The sequence below is a fragment of the Leopardus geoffroyi genome, chromosome C2 (assembly GCF_018350155.1).
Source record: "Leopardus geoffroyi isolate Oge1 chromosome C2, O.geoffroyi_Oge1_pat1.0, whole genome shotgun sequence".
Classification (NCBI taxonomy): domain Eukaryota; kingdom Metazoa; phylum Chordata; class Mammalia; order Carnivora; family Felidae; genus Leopardus; species Leopardus geoffroyi.
Window position 1 is genome coordinate 133,038,516 of NC_059333.1, and position 22,601 is coordinate 133,061,116.

General features: G+C 39.8%; 1 protein-coding gene across 7 annotated transcripts in view; it reads right to left on the reverse strand.

The window, feature by feature from the left end:
* Positions 1-22,601, reverse strand: part of HACL1 (2-hydroxyacyl-CoA lyase 1) — a 92,426-nt gene that overhangs the window by 45,823 nt on the left and 24,002 nt on the right. For 5 of the 7 annotated variants that reach the window (XM_045503689.1, XM_045503690.1, XM_045503687.1 and 2 more), the window contains 8 exons: positions 21,414-21,519; positions 19,136-19,219; positions 18,092-18,193; positions 15,361-15,515; positions 14,785-14,943; positions 12,449-12,556; positions 11,337-11,523; positions 7,224-7,379 (listed from right to left, as the gene is read on the reverse strand). In XM_045503689.1, the coding sequence (XP_045359645.1) occupies positions 7,347-7,379; positions 11,337-11,523; positions 12,449-12,556; positions 14,785-14,943; positions 15,361-15,515; positions 18,092-18,193; positions 19,136-19,219; positions 21,414-21,519 (934 nt within the window). In that variant the 3' untranslated portion in view covers positions 7,224-7,346. Of the gene's footprint in view, positions 1-786; positions 935-7,223; positions 7,380-11,336; positions 11,524-12,448; positions 12,557-14,784; positions 14,944-15,360; positions 15,516-18,091; positions 18,194-19,135; positions 19,220-21,413; positions 21,520-22,601 lie in introns of those variants that run through there. The other 2 variants (XR_006718747.1, XR_006718748.1) reach the window with 1 other exon arrangement.

Genomic DNA, 22,601 nt, shown 5'->3' on the forward strand with positions numbered 1-22,601 from the left:
AGAGCCAAGATGGAAACTCGGGCTTACTTTACTCCATCCAAGAGGGATAGTCGAGGCCCGAAACTGAAAAACAAGCTGCAGGAGGATCCTTGGATTTTAAGCCCTGAACAGGCCCTGCCTCCCTACTTTTCAGCCCTAACAGTCTAAAGGCAGCAGTAAAGAGGCCTCCAGAAGTGCCTGTGGCAGCCACGAGGAGCCAACTACCAAGATCCCCAGCTGCTGCTTCTCCAAAATCCATCGCCTGATGTGTGCCAAGCTCACACCTCCCAGGCATTGTGCTGCTCCCCTCCGATGTCTGCGTCCAGTAGGATATGAAGGGGGCCCGTTCCTGGGAGACATGGGACTGTGACAGAAGCTTTGCCAAATCTTCCTCAGACGGCAGGCAACGGGAATGCTTGGGCCCAATCTTCTCTCCCTCCCTCCTTTCCCAGGGTGAGGTTTGCATGGCAGTCTGATGGCTCTCTCAGCCTTTTCCTGCTCCTTCTGTTTTCTCTCACACAGGTGGTTCCCTGAATAAAACCCTCGGAGTGTTCAATCCCATGCAATGCCCCTCCCCACTGGCGCCCCCAACCATATATGCATCACTGTGGGGGGAAAGGAGGTCATCCTCTGCTGACTCTTCTAGAAGAACATGGTCCGAGATTTTGAAGGTGAAGTCTACAGAGGAACAAGTTTCTCAATATGTTTGCCCTTGTCATTGGTCTTAGTGCCATGAAGGAAGACAGCCTAGGCAACAAATGGTTCACTAGCACACCAACTAGCCCTAATTCATTTGCCAAGAGTTACCTTTTACTGCAGGCGTCCAGGAACACCACTGCCAACTTAAAAAGGGTAGGGATTCTTTTCCGATTTCACATCCTTTGGGGAAGACATTCAAACCCTGCAGCCTCAGTGACTCCTTGTAAGGAGGTTCTCTTGTCATCTTTTGCTGCTCCTGAAAGAAGAAAGCAGATAAATGATATGCTGATTCTAAAACACCTAGAAGGGGGGCGCCTGGGTGGCTGTCAGTCAAGCATCAGACTTCGGCTCAGGCCATGATCTCATGGTTCGTGGGTTCGAGCCCTGTGTTGGGCTCTGTGCTGACAGCTCAGAGCCTGGAGCCTGCTCCGGATTCTGTCTACCGCTTTCTCTGCCCCTCCCCCACTCATTCTCTCCCCGTCTCTCTCCAATAAACATTAAAAAAAAATTAAAACACCCAGAAGGAAAGTGGTGCGTGCCACAGTCACCAGTATCAGTCAGCGTTGTTCTGGAAGTACCGACCAATGCCACCAGATAAAAGAAAGGAAGAAGAGGTGTTTTGAAAATTATTTATTTTTTAAGTTTGTATTTTAATTCCAGTTAGTGAACATAAAGTGTAATATTAGTTTCAGGTGTACAATATAGTGATTCAACATGCCCAAACATCACGTGGTGCTCATCACAAGTCACTCCTTAATCCCCATTGCCTATTTCACCCATCCCTTCCCGCCTCCCCTCGGTTCCTTCTCTAGGAAAGGAAGAAAAGGTTTAAGAGAACCCATTAAGTATGAAATTAATACACAAAATATGTAAATAATAGCTAACTATAAATGTAGTTGAAGAATTTATTTACACTAGCACAAAACAGATTAATGTCCAGGAACAAATTTAATAAAAATGGGGCAAGGCTACTATGAAAACTTTAAAACTCCACTGAGGGACAAAGAAAACCCACTTTCAAAAAATCAAAGATACCCTAGCATTAGTAGAAACAATACTTTAAGATTCAATTCTCCAAATATCATAAGAACTGATATTTGAGAAATATGCATTTAATGCCGTTCTGTATTAACCCTGTCTTTTTGTTTTCTGTAATTCTGATTCTTTGACACCGGGCTAGCTTACCCTGGAGGGACTGCCCCTCCCAGGTTAGTTAATTCCTAGAGAGAGCAAATAAAACCAAATGATCCAGAACCCACAATCCCAACCACCCTCTTTATCACAGTCCTTACTCCTCTTCCTCTCCCTCCCCACCATCCTCCTATCCTAACCACCCCAGGGTCACAGCACCAGGTCACCAGGGGCTGCCCCTACACTCCAGAGCCCTGGGAAATTATTCAAACTGGCCAATCCTAAACCTGTTTACTGTGCCTCACCTTTTTCTTCCCAAGATCACGGTAGAGACTTCAGCCCACTAGTTCCCTTTCTCTCTATGCCTGAGATCGACCTCTGTGTCTTCTGTGGCCTGAGTGGTGCGGCACACTCCTCTTAGGAATTGTAAGAAACTTCTCTTTTCAAGACAATGGTCTCCTGATCTGTTGGCCTTATTGAATCTCGAGTTTTTCTATTATTACACTGTATTTTAAATCACAATCCAGGGAAAATACCAGGGTTTTTTTTTTTTTTTTTTGTGCTACTGAATATACAAAAATAATCAAGTGGTTATTATGAAGAGAACCATGAAAATTCTGGCAAATGAAAATGTAGGTAGGGTAGTGGGGAGGAAGATAGAGCAGCTGGTGGAAGGTAGGGAGGCAGAGATGGCAGTGAGTTATGAAATGGTTTATGGGTGTAGTGGGTGTAAATTTCAGTCCAAAGCACTCAAGTGTGAAAGAAATATTTATTTTTAGTAATTCGACTTCAGTCATGTCAGGGCCTCATGGCCCACAGCCATCCTCCCCCACCCTGCTCTAAGAATCGTGGGGCTCATCTAATACCCAGGCGTGAGGGTGGTCTTCTGATTCTTGGTGGCTCATCTATCCACCCAGCATCCTTGGTTGAGGCTGATGCAGCTTTTGGGACATAACCCCCTCCTGGGTCACCTCCCAGGCAAGAAAATGTCTGTGACGTTTAGATTGCTATATGCCATGTGGAAGTGGACTCTTCAGGGGTGAACTCAGAGGAGCATGCCAAACAGGAGCACAAGGACACAGGCCCTGGAAGATGAGGGGTGGGTGACATCTGGGTACACAGACACTCAGTTGAGTGGGGGAGGGCAATGGGAATTAACTGTGAACATTCTGAGTAGTGACAGATGCCCATACAGGGTGTTGTAGGAGTGCTGGGAGGGAGCGCAGTTTCACAGAAGAGGGGTCTTTTGAGCTAGATCTTGAAGGATATAGCTGATTTCACATGGCAAAAATTGGCAGGTGTGCACAGGGCACTGCAGTAGAAACAGCATGAACAAAACTCAGGCTAAGGTGAAATCAGATCTGATTTCCTGAGCCCACCTTCATCAGTGGAGGGAGGGAGGCAATTCCCAGGAAACTGCTGGGACCAGGGCATGAGCCATGTGGCTGTTGATTAACCATTCCATAGACCACAGGTCATTTTAGTGACTGCTGGATACAAAATACAAAATTGTGGATGATGCCATCTCTGTGGATATTTCCAGGCCTGAGTCAAAATTTAGAATGTTTCCTTCAAACTTCGAAACTGAAGATCCAGGGGTTTCTGGGTGTGCCTTTTTTCTGCTCCCTTATTGGAGTAAATTTACAACCTGGATTTACCATGGGTTCACTGACTGGCTAGCCCCTCTCCTGGAAAAGGCCTTAGAAGGGACAGAAGATCCTACGATAATCCAGTGGAAGCCAGAGGTGTAGACAGCGCTGCTTGTCAGATCTGAATCTAAGCAAGGTATACTTTTGCTTGCACCTCATCAATGGGGAGAATTCATAGGATCTTCAATTTCCTTTATCCACATTACTCCATTAGTCACATTAGCAGCAGCAAATGCAACCAGGAAACACCAGATGCTTCAGACTTCTTTCTGTATACATTTCACTTTCCAACACAGGTAGCAGAGTTTCTCAGTCATAATTCCCATCTAGAATTTAACTGGTTTCCAACTTTCTTTAATGCGTTCAAATGAAATGCTACCCTAGTCACTCTGAATTTCCATTTGTTTCAGTCACCTGGCACTTCCACACGGGAATGCACTGCTCCCTGCTGCCTAGTGAAGAGTCTTGCAAATAGTAAAGGAACAAAAACATTTTTGGAATCCGTATTTTCATTTTCCTTTGGGGTTCAAAAGTCCTACTACTTCTTTGTAACAGAGTTGAGACCTTTTTTCCTAAGGAAAATATACTCACTTCACATGATAAACAGAGCTACTTCAAAGGTGCATCTGTTAAAAAACCATAGAAGGTATCCACTGAGCTATTTCCAACCATCATGAATTCTCATTCAACTATTACTTAGTGAACCCCTGCAGAGCAGGTGGCTGTATAAAGAAGGAAAAACAGTGGCGCCTGGCTGGCTCAGCCGGAAGAGCATGTGACTCTTGATCTCAGAGTCATGAGTTCAAGCCTCATGCTGGGTGTAGAGATTACTTAGAAATAACTTAAAAAATAACTTAAAAAAATAAGGTAAGTAAAATAACTTAAAAAAAAAAAAGGTAAGTAAAAACACACAACCCCTGTTTTCCAGGAAATGACTTATCTATTTGGGGAAGTAAGACCCATTTATTTAAAACATGAAGCCACACTGCTCAAGGCAGGATGTAATTCAGCCAGTGTCTCCTCTAAAGTCATATATTCCTAAAACACAGTCGCATCAGCATGCCTTCTATAGGCCAGGCATTGGGCTTGGAGTTTCAGGGTAGCATTCTGAATTCCCAAACAATCTCATGATGTAGGAAAGCTTTTAGAAAGAATATGAGTAGAGGAACTAACCCAAGAAGTCGTTTCCCACTCCAGATTTAGTTCTCCTAAATCAAGAAAGTAACCCAAATCTTTCAAAGTTCAGTTTTTATGAGACACTTGAGTATTCAACATACCAGGATCACATAAGAGTGTTCATTAAATCAACTAGGAGGTGCAAAATGTTGTATCATGGTAAATTTGACTATCAACCAGTAGATTTATCTTAGAGGGGCTTCTTCAATATCTTATCCTTCTAAGGGAAGATTCTTAGAAGGAAACCAATTTCAAGATTACTGTTACAAAATAGGTAGTCGATGGACAGCGTCATCAAAGTGCTCCTAGACTAATCGGGTCTTCATATGCTCAGACTGACCTCTGCTGGATAGTCTACTAATGTGTTAACATGTTTGTTTGTTTTTATCCTCTTGAGCTAAATGTGGCTAGGGAACAAGCATTTTCCCCAAATTATATCTAGTATTTAGATTTACACAGTTCAGTTCACAAATATTCATCAAAGCTTCTACACTACTTTACAGCAAAATCTTGCATTGCACTTGGCTGCCAGAGGCAACCATCCATGGGTAGAGTAGGACACTGACAAGGTTACACGAGCTACCCACTCTCAACACTCTTTTTGATATTCTCTATGCTTTTATGCAGCCCAGGCCCTCTAGTGTGTACCTCAGAAGCATGTAAGTGTGTTTGCCATGTAGGCCCAATTTCAGGGGCTCACTGGGTAAAACCACAGCTCCCTGCAAGTGTCTTGACATCTCAAAGCTGGACTCCACTCTGTAGAAGTCACTTATGCCCCTAAATAGCCAATGGAGACAAGTCTTATGTGTATATTGCAAACCAGCTGAACTTTGAGATAGAGTCATATGCTCCAATTCATATAAAATTCCAGATCATAAATGATACTTTTCAGTTTCTAATATCCTTTTAAAATAATGTCTGTTTCTGATGATAAAAATTAAATAATTATTTTTACTTTAAAATTTCGTAAAAGAAGGAAAAATTAAAGAAAATAAAAATTGCTTATAACTCCATCAACACGTTACGTTAAAATTTTGGTTTATTTTGTGCCCATCTTTTTCTTTCTGTGTATGTATGACTGTGCGAGTATAGGTGTATACCCTGACCTGGATCCATCCATTTTGTAGCTTGTCTTTTCGCTAGTATTATATTGTGATTATTCCTCCAGTTATATATACTCTTTTTTTAGAGAAAGAGCAAGCATGGCAGGGGCAGAGGGAGAAGGAGAAAGAATCTTAAGCAGGCTCCACACTGGGTAACACGGGACTCGATCCTGTGCCCATGAGATCATGACCTGAACCGAAATAAAAAGTCAGATGCTTACCGACTAAGCCACCCAGGTATCCCTATACATACTCATTAACACAATTTTTATTTTATGAGGTCAATAGGTCATAACATATGTAGCCAATGTCTTATTATTAGACATTGGCACTGTTTCTAAATTGTGCTGAATGGCCCTATATATAAATATTTGACAAAATATTTTATTATTTCTTTAGGACACACTCTCTAAATGGGCTCCCTGGATCAAAAGGTATAGTGTATGAACATTTTTTTTTAAATTTTATTTATTTATTTTGAGAGACAGAGCAAGTGGGAAGGGGCAGAAAGAGGGAGAGGGAGAGAATTCCAAGCAGGCTCCACACTGTCAGTGCAGAGCCCAATGTGGGGCTCGAACTTATGAAACCATGAGATCATGACCTGAGCTGAAACCAAGAGTCAGACACTTAATCGACTGAGCCACCCAAGGCTCAGTATGAACATTTTTAAGATTCCAAATACAAGCACTGCTAGGATTACTCTATGAAAATGTACCAATTTCATCTTCCACCATAACACAGCAGTTCCGTCTTCATTTTACCCTCACCCTCATTGAGAATTATAATTTTGAAAGTGCTCTGCCAAGTGGATAGGCAAAAATAAGGGCTTGCAGTCTAACTTATATATTCACATTTATTCATACTCATTTTATTGTATTTTTTCCATTGATTATACACTCATGCCCTTTGCTCATTTTTCTACTAGTGTGTTAATATTTTTCTTATTTATAAGAGTTCTTTATATATCAAAAGACTGTTGCCTCTGCTGGTCTCAATGTGGTACACATAAACTAAGGTTGCTAATCTAAACATACCCTGAAATTATCAGTTTAGGTATGGCATGACTTCTCCTTTGGCTCAGTAAGTTCTCTCCAGAAAAACAAAACAAAACAAAACAAAACCCCAATTCATAAAGTATAGAACAAGCCCCATTAAATACTGGGGCGGGGGGTCTAAGGTACAAAGTGATCAACAGATAAACTACAAAGTAGAAATAGCCTATGTACTCCAACTTACTGAACATGCTTCTACATTAGAAAATTCTTGGGAGATTTTTTTCTCCGAAGATGTTTTTTAAAAAACACGTGACTTTAAGAATGGATTTATGTGAAAGAAGACAGATGTGTAACTCAGCAGTTAGGCAGTTACAATGCTATTATTTAATAAAACTCTCTTTTTTCTTTCATCTGCCAATTGTTCTCTCTGTGGTAGAATACTGGTAACTTTTTCTGGTTTTAGGCACAGTCAATTCCTTTACTATAAGATGTCATTTGGAAATGTTTTTTTATTTTTCTTTGTACGATAATTTTAACATTTTAGTATTTTGCTGTGGAAAATAAAATTCCATCTTACAGGAAAGAAAACTCCTCACGACCATTCCCGGACATCTTTATATCTTAGAGTGTGTCAGCCAGTGAAAATCCTAGAAAAAGAAAAGACAACAAACGTTCAGTGAAAGAAGTAATTGTCTCAAACTATCCTCCTTTGCTTGCTCTAAAATCTAAAAGTCCCATTATAACCACATTTACCACAATGGTGGTAAATGAAGTTTGTCGTTGGTCTTGTGCCTTTCCCAAAAAGAAGCTAAAAACTCACAGTGAATCTTGCGGTCTTGTCCTATAAAATAACTATTATCAAGTAATCAGGGCACAAAAAACTAGAGTCGGAGAGAACCAGAAGTCGAGTCAAAAGAAGAAAGAAGAGGGGGAGTATCCAAATCCAAAAAGAAGCTGGGTAGGAAGAGCAGTGCACAGAAGCCAAGCCTTTCCCAGGATTCATACTATCCCACACATGTGGCCTGCACAGAGGTGACTGCAGAGATTAGGTCCTCTCTATAGTATAGTAGGAAGCAGTCAGTTTACATCGCAAATCAATGACCAAATGGCTGATGGACACACAGACAATCAATGAAAATGAACAGCCTGGAAACAATATGTGTGGAATTTACTGGAATGAGGATAACTCATGTTGAAGTGATAGATTCAAGAAATATAAGGATGATCCTTATGGAGTTATCAAAGAAGAGATAAGAACCTAAATTTCTCCAGCAATACCCCCCAAAATTCATAGAGAACTTGGAGAAGAGATCATTAGAAACCTGAACTCACTAGCGAGAGGGGACAATTCATTAGGGCTTTACTGTGACAAACATGGTTTCAAGACTATTTTGTGTGGTTCTGAATATATCTATTAAATCCATCCAATCTAATGTGTCATTTAAGGCCAATGTTTCCTTCTTGATTTCCTGTCTGGATTATCTATCTATCCATTGATGTAAGTGGTGTATTAAAGTCCCCTACTATTTTTTGTAGTGCTATTTCTCCCTTTAGGTCTGTTAATATTTGCTTTATATATTTAGGTGCTCCTACGTTGTGTGCATAAATATTCACAAATGTCATACCCTCTTGTTGGATTAACCCCTTTACTACTATGTAGTGTCCTTCTTTGTCTCTTATTAAAATGCTTGTTTTAAAGTCTATTGTGTCTCCATCCCCAAAGGCAAGGGAATTAAAAGCAAAAATGAATTACTGGGACCTTATGAAGATAAAAAGCTTCTGCACAGCAAAGGAAACAACCAACAAAACTAAAAGGCAACCAACGGAATGGGAAAAGATATTTGCAAATGACATATCGGACAAAGGGCTAGTATCCAAAATCTATAAAGAGCTCACCAAAGTCCACACCCGAAAAACAAATAACCCAGTGAAGAAATGGGCAGAAAACATGAATAGACACTTCTCTAAAGAAGACATCCGGATGGCCAACAGGCACATGAAAAGATGCTCAACATCACTCCTTATTAGGGAAATACAAATCAAAACCACATTCAGATATCACCTCACGCCAGTCCAGAGTGGCCAAAATGAACAAATCAGGAGACTATAGATGCTGGAGAGGATGTGGAGAAACGGGAACCCTCTTGCACTGTTGGTGGGAATGCAAATTGGTGCAGCCACTCTGGAAAACAGTGTGGAGGTTCCTCAGAAAATTAAAAATAGACCTCCCCTATGACCCAGCAATAGCACTGCTGGGAATTTACCCAAGGGATACAGGAGTACTGATGCATAGGGGCACTTGTACCCCAATGTTTACAGCAGCACTCTCAACAAAAGCCAAAGTAGGGAAAGAGCCTAAATGTCCATCAACTGATGAGTGGATAAAGAAATTGTGGTTTATATACACAATGGAGTACTACGTGGCAATGAGAAAGAATGAAATATGGCCCTTTGTAGCAACATGGATGGAACTGGAGAGTGTGATGCTAAGTGAAATAAGCCATACAGAGAAAGACAGATACCATATGTTTTCACTCTTATGTGGATCCTGAGAAACTTAGCAGAAACCCATGGGGGAGGAGAAGGAAAAAAAAAAGAGGTTAGAGTGGGAGACAGCCAAAGCATAAGAGACTCTTAAAAAGTGAGAACAAACTGAGGGTTGATGGGGGGTGGGAGGGAGGGGAAGGTGGGTGATGGGTATTGAGGAGGGCACCTTTTGGGATGAGCACTGGATGTTGTATGGAAACCAATTTGAAAATAAATTTCATATATTAAAAAAAAATAATAATAAATAAATAAATAAATACATGAAGGGCAAAAAAAAAATTCTTTATCACATTAAAAAAAAATAAAGTCTACTGTGTCTCAATGGAGTACTATGTGGCAATGAGAAAGAATGAAATATGGCCCTTTGTAGCAATGTGGACGGAACTGGAGAGTGTGATGCTAAGTGAAATAAGCCATACAGAGAAAGACAGATACCATATGTTTTCACTCTTATGTGGATCCTTAGAAACTTAACAGGAACCCATGGGGGAGGGGAAGGGGAAAAAAAAAAAAAAGAGAGAGGTTAGAGTGGGAGAGAGCCAAAGCATAAGAGACTCTTAAAAAATGAGAACAAACTGAGGGCTGATGGGGGGTGGGAGGGAAGGGTGGGAGATGGGTATTGAAGAGGGCACCTTTTGGGATGAGCACTGAGTGTTGTATGGAAACCAATTTGACAATAAATTTCATATATTTAAAAAAAATAAGAATTTGTAGATTAAAAAAATACAATTCCTAAAAAAAATTAAAAAAAAATAAAGTCTATTGTGTCTGATATAAACATAGCTATCCCAGCTTTCTTTTGGTTTCCATTTGCATGGAATATCTTTTTCCATCCCTTCACTTTCAGACTGTGTGTCCTTACATCTGAGGTGAGTCTCTTGTAGACAGCATATAGTGGGTCTTGTTTTCCTATCCATTCAGCCACTCCTCTGATTGGAGCATTTAGTCCATTTACATTTAAAGTAATTACAGATAAGTATGTACTTATTGCCATTTTGTTCATTGTTTCCTGGCTATTTTGTAGTTCTGTTCTGTTCCTTTCACCAAAGTCTCTGATATCTGTTTTTATAGAACATAATTTCAGTAGAACTTTATATATATTATAGTTTCTAAACCAGTTAATTTACATTTCACTGATTGTCCAGGCATCCACTTGCCCACTGGTCTACTCCCTTATTCAAAAAAGAAAATGATCTCATGGCATATATATGTATAAAGAACCATACAGAAACTTCTTGAAAAAATGATCTGCTCTGAAAACAGTGACTGATACACAATGTGTAAGCATGGAAGATAGACATATAAGAGAGGACAACTGGCAGGACCAGGATCAGAGCACAAAATTAAGTATGAAAAGCAACTTAATCTGAGATGGGAGAGGATTATGCTACACACCTTATCATTTACTTTACAGCTGTAATCTACACTGTAGTTTTGCTATGGAGGCCAAAGTAACCAATTTTGAATGTAAGTGCACAAATCTTCCTGTTATGGTCTCATCCTCCCACTCTGTCTCCCACTCCCATTCTGCCTTTCAGCCACTGCGGCCTTCTTTCAGTTCCTAAGACCTGCCATGCTCCTTGCTGCCACAGAGCCTTTGCACATCTCTTCCCTAGCCTCTTTGCTTGAGACTGTCCCTACTTATCTTTTGGATCTCAGCTGAAGCATCAATCAGTTCCTCTGAGAAGCCTTCCCCTGTGACCCCCAATACAGATCAGATTCCTTGATAGTATATTTGTTCAGAGCTGGGTGCCTTTCCTTCAGAGCAATTGCCTCAGTCTGTTGTGATGCATTCAGTTGTGAGGTGACTAGGCTGTTCCTCTCCCCTAATGAACTGTAAGCCATTAGGTGAGGCTGAGTCCAGGTTTGCTCATCATGCTATTCTTAGCAAGTAACACAACATACCTAACACACATCTCAACAAATATTTATTGAAAAAACCCAAGAAAGTGCCAAACTCAGAAACGGTTTAGAAAAAACAGTGTTCTATTTGGTAGATACTTCTAGGGATAGGATGGGAGATGCATTTCTGATTTCTGCTTGGCAACTGAATTTACCTGGGCTTTCCGCGTGGCTTGTGGCTCAATCATGATATTGATAAGAGAAGGTGCAGTTGTGTCTGCCAAACTCTCCCTCAGTGATTTTTGGAGCTCTTCCGGTGTTTGTACGAAATACCCTTTGCCTCCAAACGCAGTCATAACCTGCTCGTAATGTGAGTTTGGCAAAAGACAGACGGGAGGGGCCCTAAAAAAGGTCGTAAGTCAATAGAAAAAAAGTCATTCTCTGAAATAATCTGTGGAAAAATTTAGGCTGAACTGAAAGGTGTACATTTATGTCCAACACCTAAAGATGCCAGTACACTAAACTTTCCATATATTTTTTTGTTGTCTATACAGCAATGTCTAACAGGACTTTTTGTGATGAAAGAAATGTTTTATATTTACATTTAAATATATATATTTATGTATACATTATCCAATATGATAGTCACTAGCGACCTGTTGCTGTGAGCACTTGAAACATGACTAGTTAAAATAAGAACGATTTTTAAATCTAAATAGCCACACATGGCTAGTAGCTACTAGCTACTACACCATCAGCTACTATGAATCCAAAAGAAAAAGAAGAAAAGAGGAATGGTTACTGCAAAACACCAAGTAACAACAAAATGAGAAATGGAGTCAGTGAGGCAGAAGCAAACATACTCACATCCCATTCTACCCCTAGGCTGACTCCCACACGGCTAGCTACGATACTGTCACAGTTTGACTCTGCCACCAGATAATCAAGAATTAGTTAAGTAATAAAAAGAAGGAAGATCTCTGGACCATAAATAATGTGTTAACATCCATTTCCTCCATGGTGTAGTAGGAACAGAAGGACTGGAAGCATTTTGCAACAAGCCCTTTCATTAACAAAGCCTGCACATCAATCTTAATTGTCTGAGCCTTTAGTGGCTCCCTGATCATAAATTATTTATTGAAGCACCCCATCACGGGCAGTTGTACAAAGAGGGGCCATGCATATGGGGTTCCTGCCCTTTAGGGGGGCTGAAAATATAAATAAACAATATTCACACCACAGAAGCACATTATAATACAGCAGACTTTGTAAGGAGACATTAAAATAGATGAGGGAAAATAAATACATACTGTTCTGGGTTACTTACACTGCAGTAGCATCTCCAAATTTTAACATTTCCTTCCAACTATCCACATCAAAACCTTGGTAAATTCCATTATTATTCACCACCAAAAGAATGATGGGCAAGTTGTACCTAAAATTGAAAGCAAAATATAAAGGAAATTGTTCTTCATTCTAAAGCACTTTATTTACTTCAGGCTGAAACTTTAACTTAAAAATGGATAGTTTTCTAGAAATAACCTTTTTTGTAATATTAGGGTAAGACTAAAACTTAAACATTTGTTACCTAAAAAGGAACATCAAATCATTAATGGAAATACGGAGTCAGAAAGGATGTAAAAACACCGGGTGCTAGCATTACGCATCTATGGACCTCACTGTGCTCTTCTGAACCTTGGTTTTCATAGATCCAGGTGCTAAGAAGGACACCTTCCACCTTCCATATTTAATACCTTCTGAAGCACCACTTCTAGGTGGTGCCTAAGAGTACTACTTGAAAAGTATCTTTTTATTTCCTGAACTCCTCACAGACAAGCAGTATTTGCTAGATGCTGTGGGAAGCATATAAGTGACTAGCATACATTCTCTTCTCTCAAACCACTTCGCTCCAAGTTAGAAAAGCATTATATGGGGATGCCTGAGTGGCTCAGTTGGTTAAACGTCCGACTTCGGCTCAGGTCATGATCTCACAGTTCGTGACTGTGAGCCCTGCACTGGGCTCTGTGCTGACAGTTCAGAGACTGAAGCCTGCCTCAGACTCTGGGTCTCCCTTTCTCTCTGCCCCTCCCCCACTCTCTGTCTCTCTCAAAAATAAAAACATTAAAAACATTTAAAAAATAAAAGCATTGGGGCGCCTGGGTGGCGCAGTCGGTTAAGCTTCCGACTTCAGCCAGGTCACGATCTCGCGGTCCGTGAGTTCGAGCCCTGCGTCGGGCTCTGGGCTGATGGCTCAGAGCCTGGAGCCTGTTTCCGGTTCTGTGTCTCCCTCTCTCTCTGCCCCTCCCCCGTTCATGCTCTGTCTCTCTCTGTCCCAAAAATAAATAAACGTTGAAAAAAAAAATTAAAAAAAATAAAATAAAAATAAAAGCATTGTATAATAGAGAGAGTATTTAATAATGTGCTAAACAGTACTGTAAAGATGAAAGGATGATTAAATTTTACTAACGACTGACAAAAGAACATGGGCTTTATTTTGTACACACATAATTTCTGAGACCAGGTGTAAAAACAAAACTACACGGCATACTGTTATGTAATAGGTCTGTGGAAACTACTTGCGCTCCATGCTCAACGGGAATCATGACTCTCTAGAAGGCTGGCTTTTCCACAAATCATCTTTTTGGTGTACACCACTCGGGTCGTCAATACAGACATTCTAACAAGTACATTTTTCCATCTGATCTTGAAAGTGTTGTATACCAAAGCTCTGAAAGCCCCCAAAACATGATTTACAAAGGGTCTAATAAGAGTCCTGGCTAAGAATAAAGGACTTTACTAAAGTTTAAATAATTAGGGAGAAAAAAGTCCCCATCCTTCTATAGCAGGATCTACAGCTCGTGAGTTTCTCCCTATAAACAACCCTCACAACTATAAACATAATCTGAACAGCTCACGTTCAATGAACAATCGTCTCAAGCTTTACCTAGATTACCTCATTCAATCCTCACTACCATCCTCTAAGGTAGGAACTATTAAGATTCCTCTCCCTATTTTAGGGGCGCCTGGGTGGCGCAGTCGGTTAGGCGTCCGACTTCAGCCAGGTCACGATCTCGCGGTCCGTGAGTTCGAGCCCCGCGTCAGGCTCTGGGCTGATGGCTCAGAGCCTGGAGCCTGTTTCCGATTCTGTGTCTCCCTCTCTCTCTGCCCCTCCCCCGTTCATGCTCTGTCTCCCTCTGTCCCAAAAATAAATAAACGTTGAAAAAAAAAAAAAAATTTTTAAAAGATTCCTCTCCCTATTTTAGAGGAGACCGCAGCTTAGTAAAGTAACTTAACTCACATCACCTGGCTCTGCTGTGGTCAACCGGTATTTAAATCCAGACCATGGACCCAGAGGCTGTGCTCTTACCCACAAAGCTTTGCTGTCTCCCTGCCAAAAACAAGCTTTTCTCAGACTAGAACTTTTTGCAGTGATCTCAAAACCACTCCTCACAGTTTTGCGGGTTTGGGGCATGTAGTAAAGAGGTCATGAACACACTGTCCTAGATGAGGAAGACCCCGGGGTTATTTCACACTAGTATTCTCAGGACACAGCACAGAGTGTGTACAGGGCATTTGGCACATGGTGAACGCTGAGTAAGCATCTGTTAGGCAAGTGAGTCTTTATTCTTTATCTTTTGGAGAAAGAAATGAATGCTGTTGTACCTACAGATGGTTTCCACTTCCATGCCAGAAAACCCAAATGCACTGTCTCCTTCCACACAGATGACCCGCTGACCTGTGTTTCTAGCTTTAGCCAGTATAGCGGCTGCAATGGCAAAGCCCAAACCAACTCCCATGGTTCCAAAAGTACCAGCATCAAGCCTGTTGGGGGAAAAAGCTAAAATGAAACCCTCTGGGGCACGTTGCAGATGGTGGGCGGGCACACATCTAGTCATACTCATGTGTAAAATAGAGAACAATAAAAACATTCTCTGTCTTTAATATAAAGTTTTTAGACTGTGAGGAACCGACTAGTCAAGGATAAGCGGTATGAGAGGAAAAAGTCTCTCGTGATGGCTTGGAAAACTGTGAATATATCCTTGGAACGGTAAGTATACAAATTATCACATGACCTCAAAGACATATCAAACATAAAAACTCTGCCAAATCTCACCTAAGAATACTTTTATGGAATATATCCTTATACACTGAACATGTATAATCCTCAAATGTTTTATGAACCTGCATTACTGTACTTTCAAAGTTAACACATTAAAATTACTTTTCTGGAAGCCTTACCTGTGACGAGGAAGGTAGTTTTGAAGGACAGTGCGTCCAATATCCATAGTATTTGCTCCTTCACTTACTACAAAACAGTCTCTGGGTAGCTGTTCTTGAACATGATAGAATACTGTGTAATAATTCATAGGCAGAGATTTTTGGGAAGCTAATTCCTAAAGTATTTGAGGGAAATATAATCAAATTAGGTTGAGATACAGTGAAAAATGAGGAATGTCAATAAGCTACTACCAAACTCATTTGGAAAGAGGCTACAAGCTACAAAGTTCCCAAATGGCCTCTCTTAGAAGCTAATGGATCTGTGGACAGCCCTGTGGGACAGGCTAAGAAAAATGGGCTCCACAGTCCCAGTCTGGGACACAATCAAATAATCTAGGGAATATCTTTCTTCTTGGAGATCCACAATACACATTAGCATCCTAAAGTCAGACAAGTCGTATGGTAAAGATAGCTGGAAACATTGGGTTAAACAAAACTAAACAGTCTTATTTGAGCACTTTTATGAATACACTGCCTTAGAAAGTAAAAATTTTATTCTAGAATACTTTAATCTGAAATACGCCCTGAATCTTAAAATAAAAATGAAGTCAGGATTTTAGAAAATCTGAAAATCTGGTTCTTCTCCACATGCATTAGAGAGTAAAGGAGATACGCTTCACCCACTAAAGAGTCTTTGAATGGAGCAAGATAAGTGCCTTTGTCTAGCCATATGTCTTTTAGAGCAGAGAGAAAGCCACATGGGGCTTTAGCAGCAACAGTCCCAAGGGTTTCCGGCATTGCCTCTTCACCTGTGCTGTTTTGGCCTGTTGGAGGTTATACCTAAGATGGATGAGGCACCGTCCTATACTCCTGCACCAGAGAAGAGAGGCAAGTTCCTCCCATCTTAAACTAGTATGATTCCTAGGAAAAAGAAGGGATTAATCATGGCACCACTGAGGAAAATAGAATTGAGACTGTCTCTTGATAGAAATAGCCACTGATTAACATTCCAATAAAGCATAGAATTATGTATAGTTAATTCTGCTGTTTTTGAAAATGTGAATTTATTCCAAGACATCTGACATATAAAGGAATAATATGAGCACAATGCAAATTTCACATTTGCTCCTGTAGGATTCTGTCAGTGAGAAACACTACATGAACACAGAAAACTGCACCCAGCTGAACCAAGATGCACAGGAATACACAAAACATCAGAAAAAATCATGAACAACCTTTCTCACAATCAAAGAAAAAAATTCTACCTATATATGAAGACCCTAAATAGAAATCACCACATCCTACAGAGGTGGTTCATTTCACTGCTAGTAGTGGATGGTCTGGTAGTTTCACACATTACTATAGTTTCCAAAGCCTTTAGATATCAGGCAAACCCATGAATGCAGATGAGGAAGTCACAAAATAATTTTCTGTGTTGAGACAAAAGTTAATTTAAATAGGCTATTGAGGCGCCTGGGTGGCGCAGTTGGTTAAGCGTCTGACTTCAGCCAGGTCACGATCTCGCGGTCCAGGAGTTCGAGACCCGCGTCAGGCTCTGGGCTGATGGCTCAGAGCCTGGAGCCTGTTTCCGATTCTGTGTCTCCCTCTCTCTCTGCCCCTCCCCCGTTCATGCTCTGTCTCTCTCTGTCCCAAAAATAAATAAACGTTGAAAAAAAAAAATAAAATAAAATAAAAAGGCTATAAGTGGTCTCACCAAAAAAAAAAAAAAAAAAAAAAAAAAAAAAAAAAAAAAAAAAAGAAAGAAAGAAAGAAAAGAAAGAAAAGAAAAGAAAAGTGAGGTGATGGATGTGTTAGTGAACTAGATGGGGGCAATCCTTCCACAGTGTATATGCATTATCAAATCATTGTGATATACCTTTAAATATCTTACGATTTTAAGTGTCAATTATACCTCAACAAAGCTGACATTTTTTAAAAAAAAGGCTATACATTGGAACAAATTTTCAATTTTGATGAAACACTTATTATACATGCATGCCTTGAAGGACTTATATCTTTTTTTTTTTTTTTTAATTTTTTTTTTTTCAACGTTTATTTATTTTTGGGACAGAGAGAGACAGAGCATGAACGGGGGAGGGGCAGAGAGAGAGGGAGACACAGAATCAGAAACAGGCTCCAGGCTCTGAGCCATCAGCCCAGAGCCCGACGCGGGGCTCGAACTCACAGACCGCGAGATCGTGACCTGGCTGAAGTCGGACGCTTAACCTACTGCGCCACCCAGGCGCCCCTTGAAGGACTTATATCTTAAGGGTAGAAAAACATGCCCCATTTTAAGATTCCAAAAGATTTCTTAATTGTGATTTGGTGCCAAGGTCAAACTGAGGACAGTGAGCCCTACCCATTCACATGGGCTCTTACAACTTTCTGTCCAATGTCAGATCAGCCTCCTTCCACCATGTCACGCTAACTCACAAGCCGAGATCCTCCCAATGCCCACTTCCACAAGAGACTTCAGGTCTTTTTCAAGGAAAAGTACTATATTTATTGAAGTACATATGTCTTAACCATTTAACATGTGTAGAATTTTGCCACCATTTTTATTAGGTTCCTATCTTAATGTTTCACAAAGTTAACAGCTGTGCCTCTAAACCTTTTTCCCCATAAATCCCACGGTTTTTACTCCATGATTTTACATAGTGTGGTGATTTAGGAATGCGTAGGTCATGTTATGACAGAGCTACTGGAACCATGGGCCTGAAGTGTTTCTAGATTTCTATGAGTCTCGTATTACCTTGGATGCGGCTTCATTGCTCTTCATTTTTTCTCTCAGAGTTTTCCACCAGCTGCTCTCTGGAGGATACTGCCATGGCGTTTTATCAAATTGTTCTAAAAGCTAAAAAACCACAGACTTTTACTTTTTGAAAATAAGCTTATGTCATATTAACACAACAATATCTTGTTAAAGAAGATGATACTGCTATGCTATCCTGCCCTTCTCATCACTCCTACTGTCTGCACTCTAGGCAGCTAACAACTGGTAGAAAATAAATAGGCCACACAGAAAGCGTTCGTTTGGGTCAGTGTGGACTTCTGCCAAATGGGATTTCCACAGAACACAAGGGAAATGCTACCTCACCTCACAGGCAGGGGCTTTTATGTCCTCCTCAGCTTTTGACACTAGAGAGAAAATCACCCCCACCGTAGAATCCTTGCAGAAAGGACAAGAGCCCCAAATATCCAGGGACTTCCGAGATACAAACCAAATGTTCCAGGATGTTCTAATATGTGATTGGGGATTGCTTCCTAATATTATGTAGTCATGATAACAACACCAATTTGTATCCAATATCAAGGGAAAGATGTCACTATACTTTATCTCCTGATATAGTGAACTGTATAAATTACATACAAATAATGAGTACCATTTGAAGAGTAAAGAAATCTCTTTATTGCCTAATGAAATACTAAGTTAGGTTTTTCCAGTACATTAAGACATTTCTTGGCTGTAAGTTCAGTTACTCTGGAAGCTGTATTATAATTTTTCAGAGAGCTGAATCCTATTTAGTATATCACTGTTTGCCTACTGACTGCCTTTAAGTCTTCGTCGCCTTCCAAAATGATTAACTTACTTGCTTAAAAATGATTTATATATAAGGAGTTGGATTTACTGAGTTCCAGAGTTCTTTTCAAGACTAGCTTTCCATCATAAATTTTGCTTAAAATAGATATTAATAAGCCTGTCATCAAGTGAATCAAGGCTGAGACATTTTTAACAATAGACTATTGCTTAAAGACCAATCCATATAAATTAAAGCCTAGGTAAAAGCTCTTTTACCTGTTTAGTGACAGCATTTATGTCTCCTAGCAAAGTCACAGCAGGCTTTACATTATTCCCCAATTCTTCTGCACAGATATCAACCTAAAAGAGATAAAGCTTAAGAACAAGCCATGCTTATTCTTAAAAATCTTTAAGAAGTCAATTAACACTGGGGCGCCTGGGTGGCTCAGTTGGTTAAGCGTCTGACTTCAGCTTAGGTCACGATCTCGCGGTTCATGAGATTGAGCCCTGGATCGGGCTCTGTGCTGACAGCTCAGAGCCTGGAGCCTGCTTCAGATTCTGTGTCTCCCTCTCTCTCTGCCCCTCCCCTGCTCACACTGTCTCTCTCTCTCAAAAATAAATATTAAAAAAAATGTTTGTTAATAAAAATAAAAAAGAAGTCAAGTAATACTGAATAAATGAACTGTGTATATGTAACAAATGATAAAGATGATTTTATATCCAAGATATTTCCTAATAAAAGTAAAAATCCATAGAACTGTAAGTATCACAGCAAGTACAGAAACCTCATCATCTTCCTTCATTTTAATGTCTACTCTGTAGATTTGGGTATTGTTCTATTATACCCACAGGAACCCATCTGACTTGATCAATTATAGTTTTGAATCTCATCAATAATAAGGTTCTGTTTAATTACACTGTAGTTCCCTACTTAGAGCAGCTCTCAAATGTGAACTATCAGAATCACCTGGTAGCCTTGTTAAACCACAGACTGCAAGAGGCTACTTCAGAGTTTCAGCAGCTCTGAATGAGGCCCCAAAATGTGGTTTTCTAATAGGTTTCCCAGGTGATGCTGATGCTGTTGGTCCGGGGACCACACTTTGAGAACTACTACTCCCTAGGGTATAGCATGATTACTTTCCACTTACCCAGAGGCCCCATTTCTGAATGGCCATGGGCAAGTGAAAATAACTGTGCAAGGAGTTGTAATTTAGCCACCCTAAAGGGGATGCACTGTATTGTGTACTCAAGAGATATAATCAAGAGGCAGCAGCATCTTCCAGGGAAACCCCAGTCTTGCTTATTTGCAGTGTTAGTTCTCCCATAGCCCCAGGGGGAATGGGACTATTAGAAGTTGACTCCTTAAAAAGTAAACAGGGAGAAGATAGCAATTGTAGCTGGGTCATCAAACAGCATACACAATCTCTGGAGGACAAGCAGACTCACGTTGTACTATATAGGCAGTACTTTCCACACCAATAAGGAAACTGGCTTAGAAAGAGGATCATAATGATACATGAATCATTAGAGTGAGGTCAGAGTATATATTCCACTATTCAGTGACAGGTAAAAGCATTTAGAGATTCCTAATCAAAGGGTGTTGGAAAGATTTGGCATCTTGGGTGCCTGGCTAACTCAGTCAGTGGAGCGTATGAATCTCGATCTTGGGGTTGTGGGTTCAAACCCTATGTTGTGTGTAGAAATAACTTTTTAAAAAAATCTTAAAGAGAAAGATTTGGCATCTAAAAAAACAACTCATGGACACATGGAAGCTTGCTCATTAATGTCTTGTTAGCACATATCTGCATTTGTGGAAGGGCCTGAGAGCTGCTATCTAATCTTCCCTCCTTCCTTAGGAATACCCCTTGAAGACTGTTTCCTAGTTCCCTTCATCCAGAGTGGGCAGTGAGACATAAGCAAAAGTTGTAGGGTGGGGCTTCAAGAGTCGGCCCTATTAATAAAACTACCATATCCCCCCTTTCCCAAATCGTCCTATTTCCTGCCCGGAATCATAACCTGATGGTTGGCACTCCAGCAGCCATTTTGGATGATGCAACCTTGATGGTGGAAACCAGGCACTAAGGATGGAGAAGAAAGATAGAAAAAGCCAGAATCCCTGATGACATTGAAAGTCTGCATTCTAGCCATGAACCACCTACTTCTGCACTTCACATTATGTAAGAGAAAAATAACCCCCTAAATCTTTTTAAAAAATAAATAAAATAAAAAGAAAACTCAATCTCTAACAATGCTGAATGTTTTGTTCTAATCTACCATTGTACTCAAACCCCTTCTGTCTGCCTTTAAATATACTTGAACTATGAAGAAGAGGCAAATTATGCTTTTCAAACTATTTAAAACTTGGTTTTGAAAGGTTTTCTGGTTAGAAGTGGCACATTATGTTTCATAGGCTTGAAAAGGCAGCTTACTTTGGTACCTGTAATTATGTTAGACGATAAAAACCTACAAAAGCCAAGAAGAAAGCGGAGCTGACAATAGCTGAGGACAGTAAGTCACAGATAGCTCTGGTTTTAAATCTCGGCACTCTGAGCACCTGGATAAACTTCACATCTGGCTGGTATCTTGGAGGCAGTCCAAAATGCAAAATCCAATTTAATCGGGCACCAAATAACACAATTACATCAGCAAATTGCAAAGCCCTGTTAAAAAGAAAAATCTGTTTAATACAAAAAGTATGTATCTATTATTTCTTATTTGAATTATTCTAAAATCATTTTTTAAATATTTATAAAAGTTCAAATGATTTGGAGGTTATTTTATTTTAGTTTTCAGAATCAGCTTCTAGAGTAAATTTGATCTTTCAAACCAAAATAATTTATGAAGCCATTCTATTTAAATAGTAATCTACAAGGTAAAATAAGTAGAAAAATATTATAAGACTATACCTATTTCATTGTTTATTATTTTTTATCATTAGAAAAATTATTATAAGTCTACTGTAGATAATGTGGAAGAATAGAAACAGTATAAAGAAAAAAAACCTCATGCAGTAATACTATCAACTTGAAAGCTATTGTCAGTAGTCTGGTATATTTTCATCTCTAGTCTTCTTTCTATGCAAGCATATTTTTACATAGCTGAGCTTATATGCTATAATACTGTCTCATGCACTTTTGCTTATTATTACATTTTCCTTATCATTAGGTTCTTAAAATTTTTATCATTTTTATGCTCTATTTATATTTTTTTAGTAATCTCTATACCCAACGTAGGTCTTGAACGCACAACCCTGAGATCAAGTTGCATGCTCTTCTGACTGAGCCTGCCAGGCACCCCTTAAATACAATTTTGAAAGGCTGCATATTTTGCAGAACACATATACCAAATTTATTAAATCTTTTAATTACTGGATAATCTGTTATTAATAGTACTGGGTTGCACATCTTTATGCTTAAATCTTTTATTTATGTTTACTTATTTTGAGAGAAAGTGAGCAGGGGAGGGGGAGACAGGGAGAGGAGAGAGAACCCCAAGCAGGCTCCACGCTCAGTGGAGCCTGAGCCTGAGCCGTTATCAAGAGTCGGATGTCTAACTGATTGAGCCACACAGGCGCCCCTACACTTGAACATCTAATGCATGTTTCATACTGATTCCTAGAAGCAGGTATTTGTAAGACAATTGATTCATATTCCCAAAATGCTTTCAAAAAATTTACCAAATGTATTAATAGTTTTATTTTATATATCTTAATATCCTTGTCAATACAACGAATTTTTTAAAA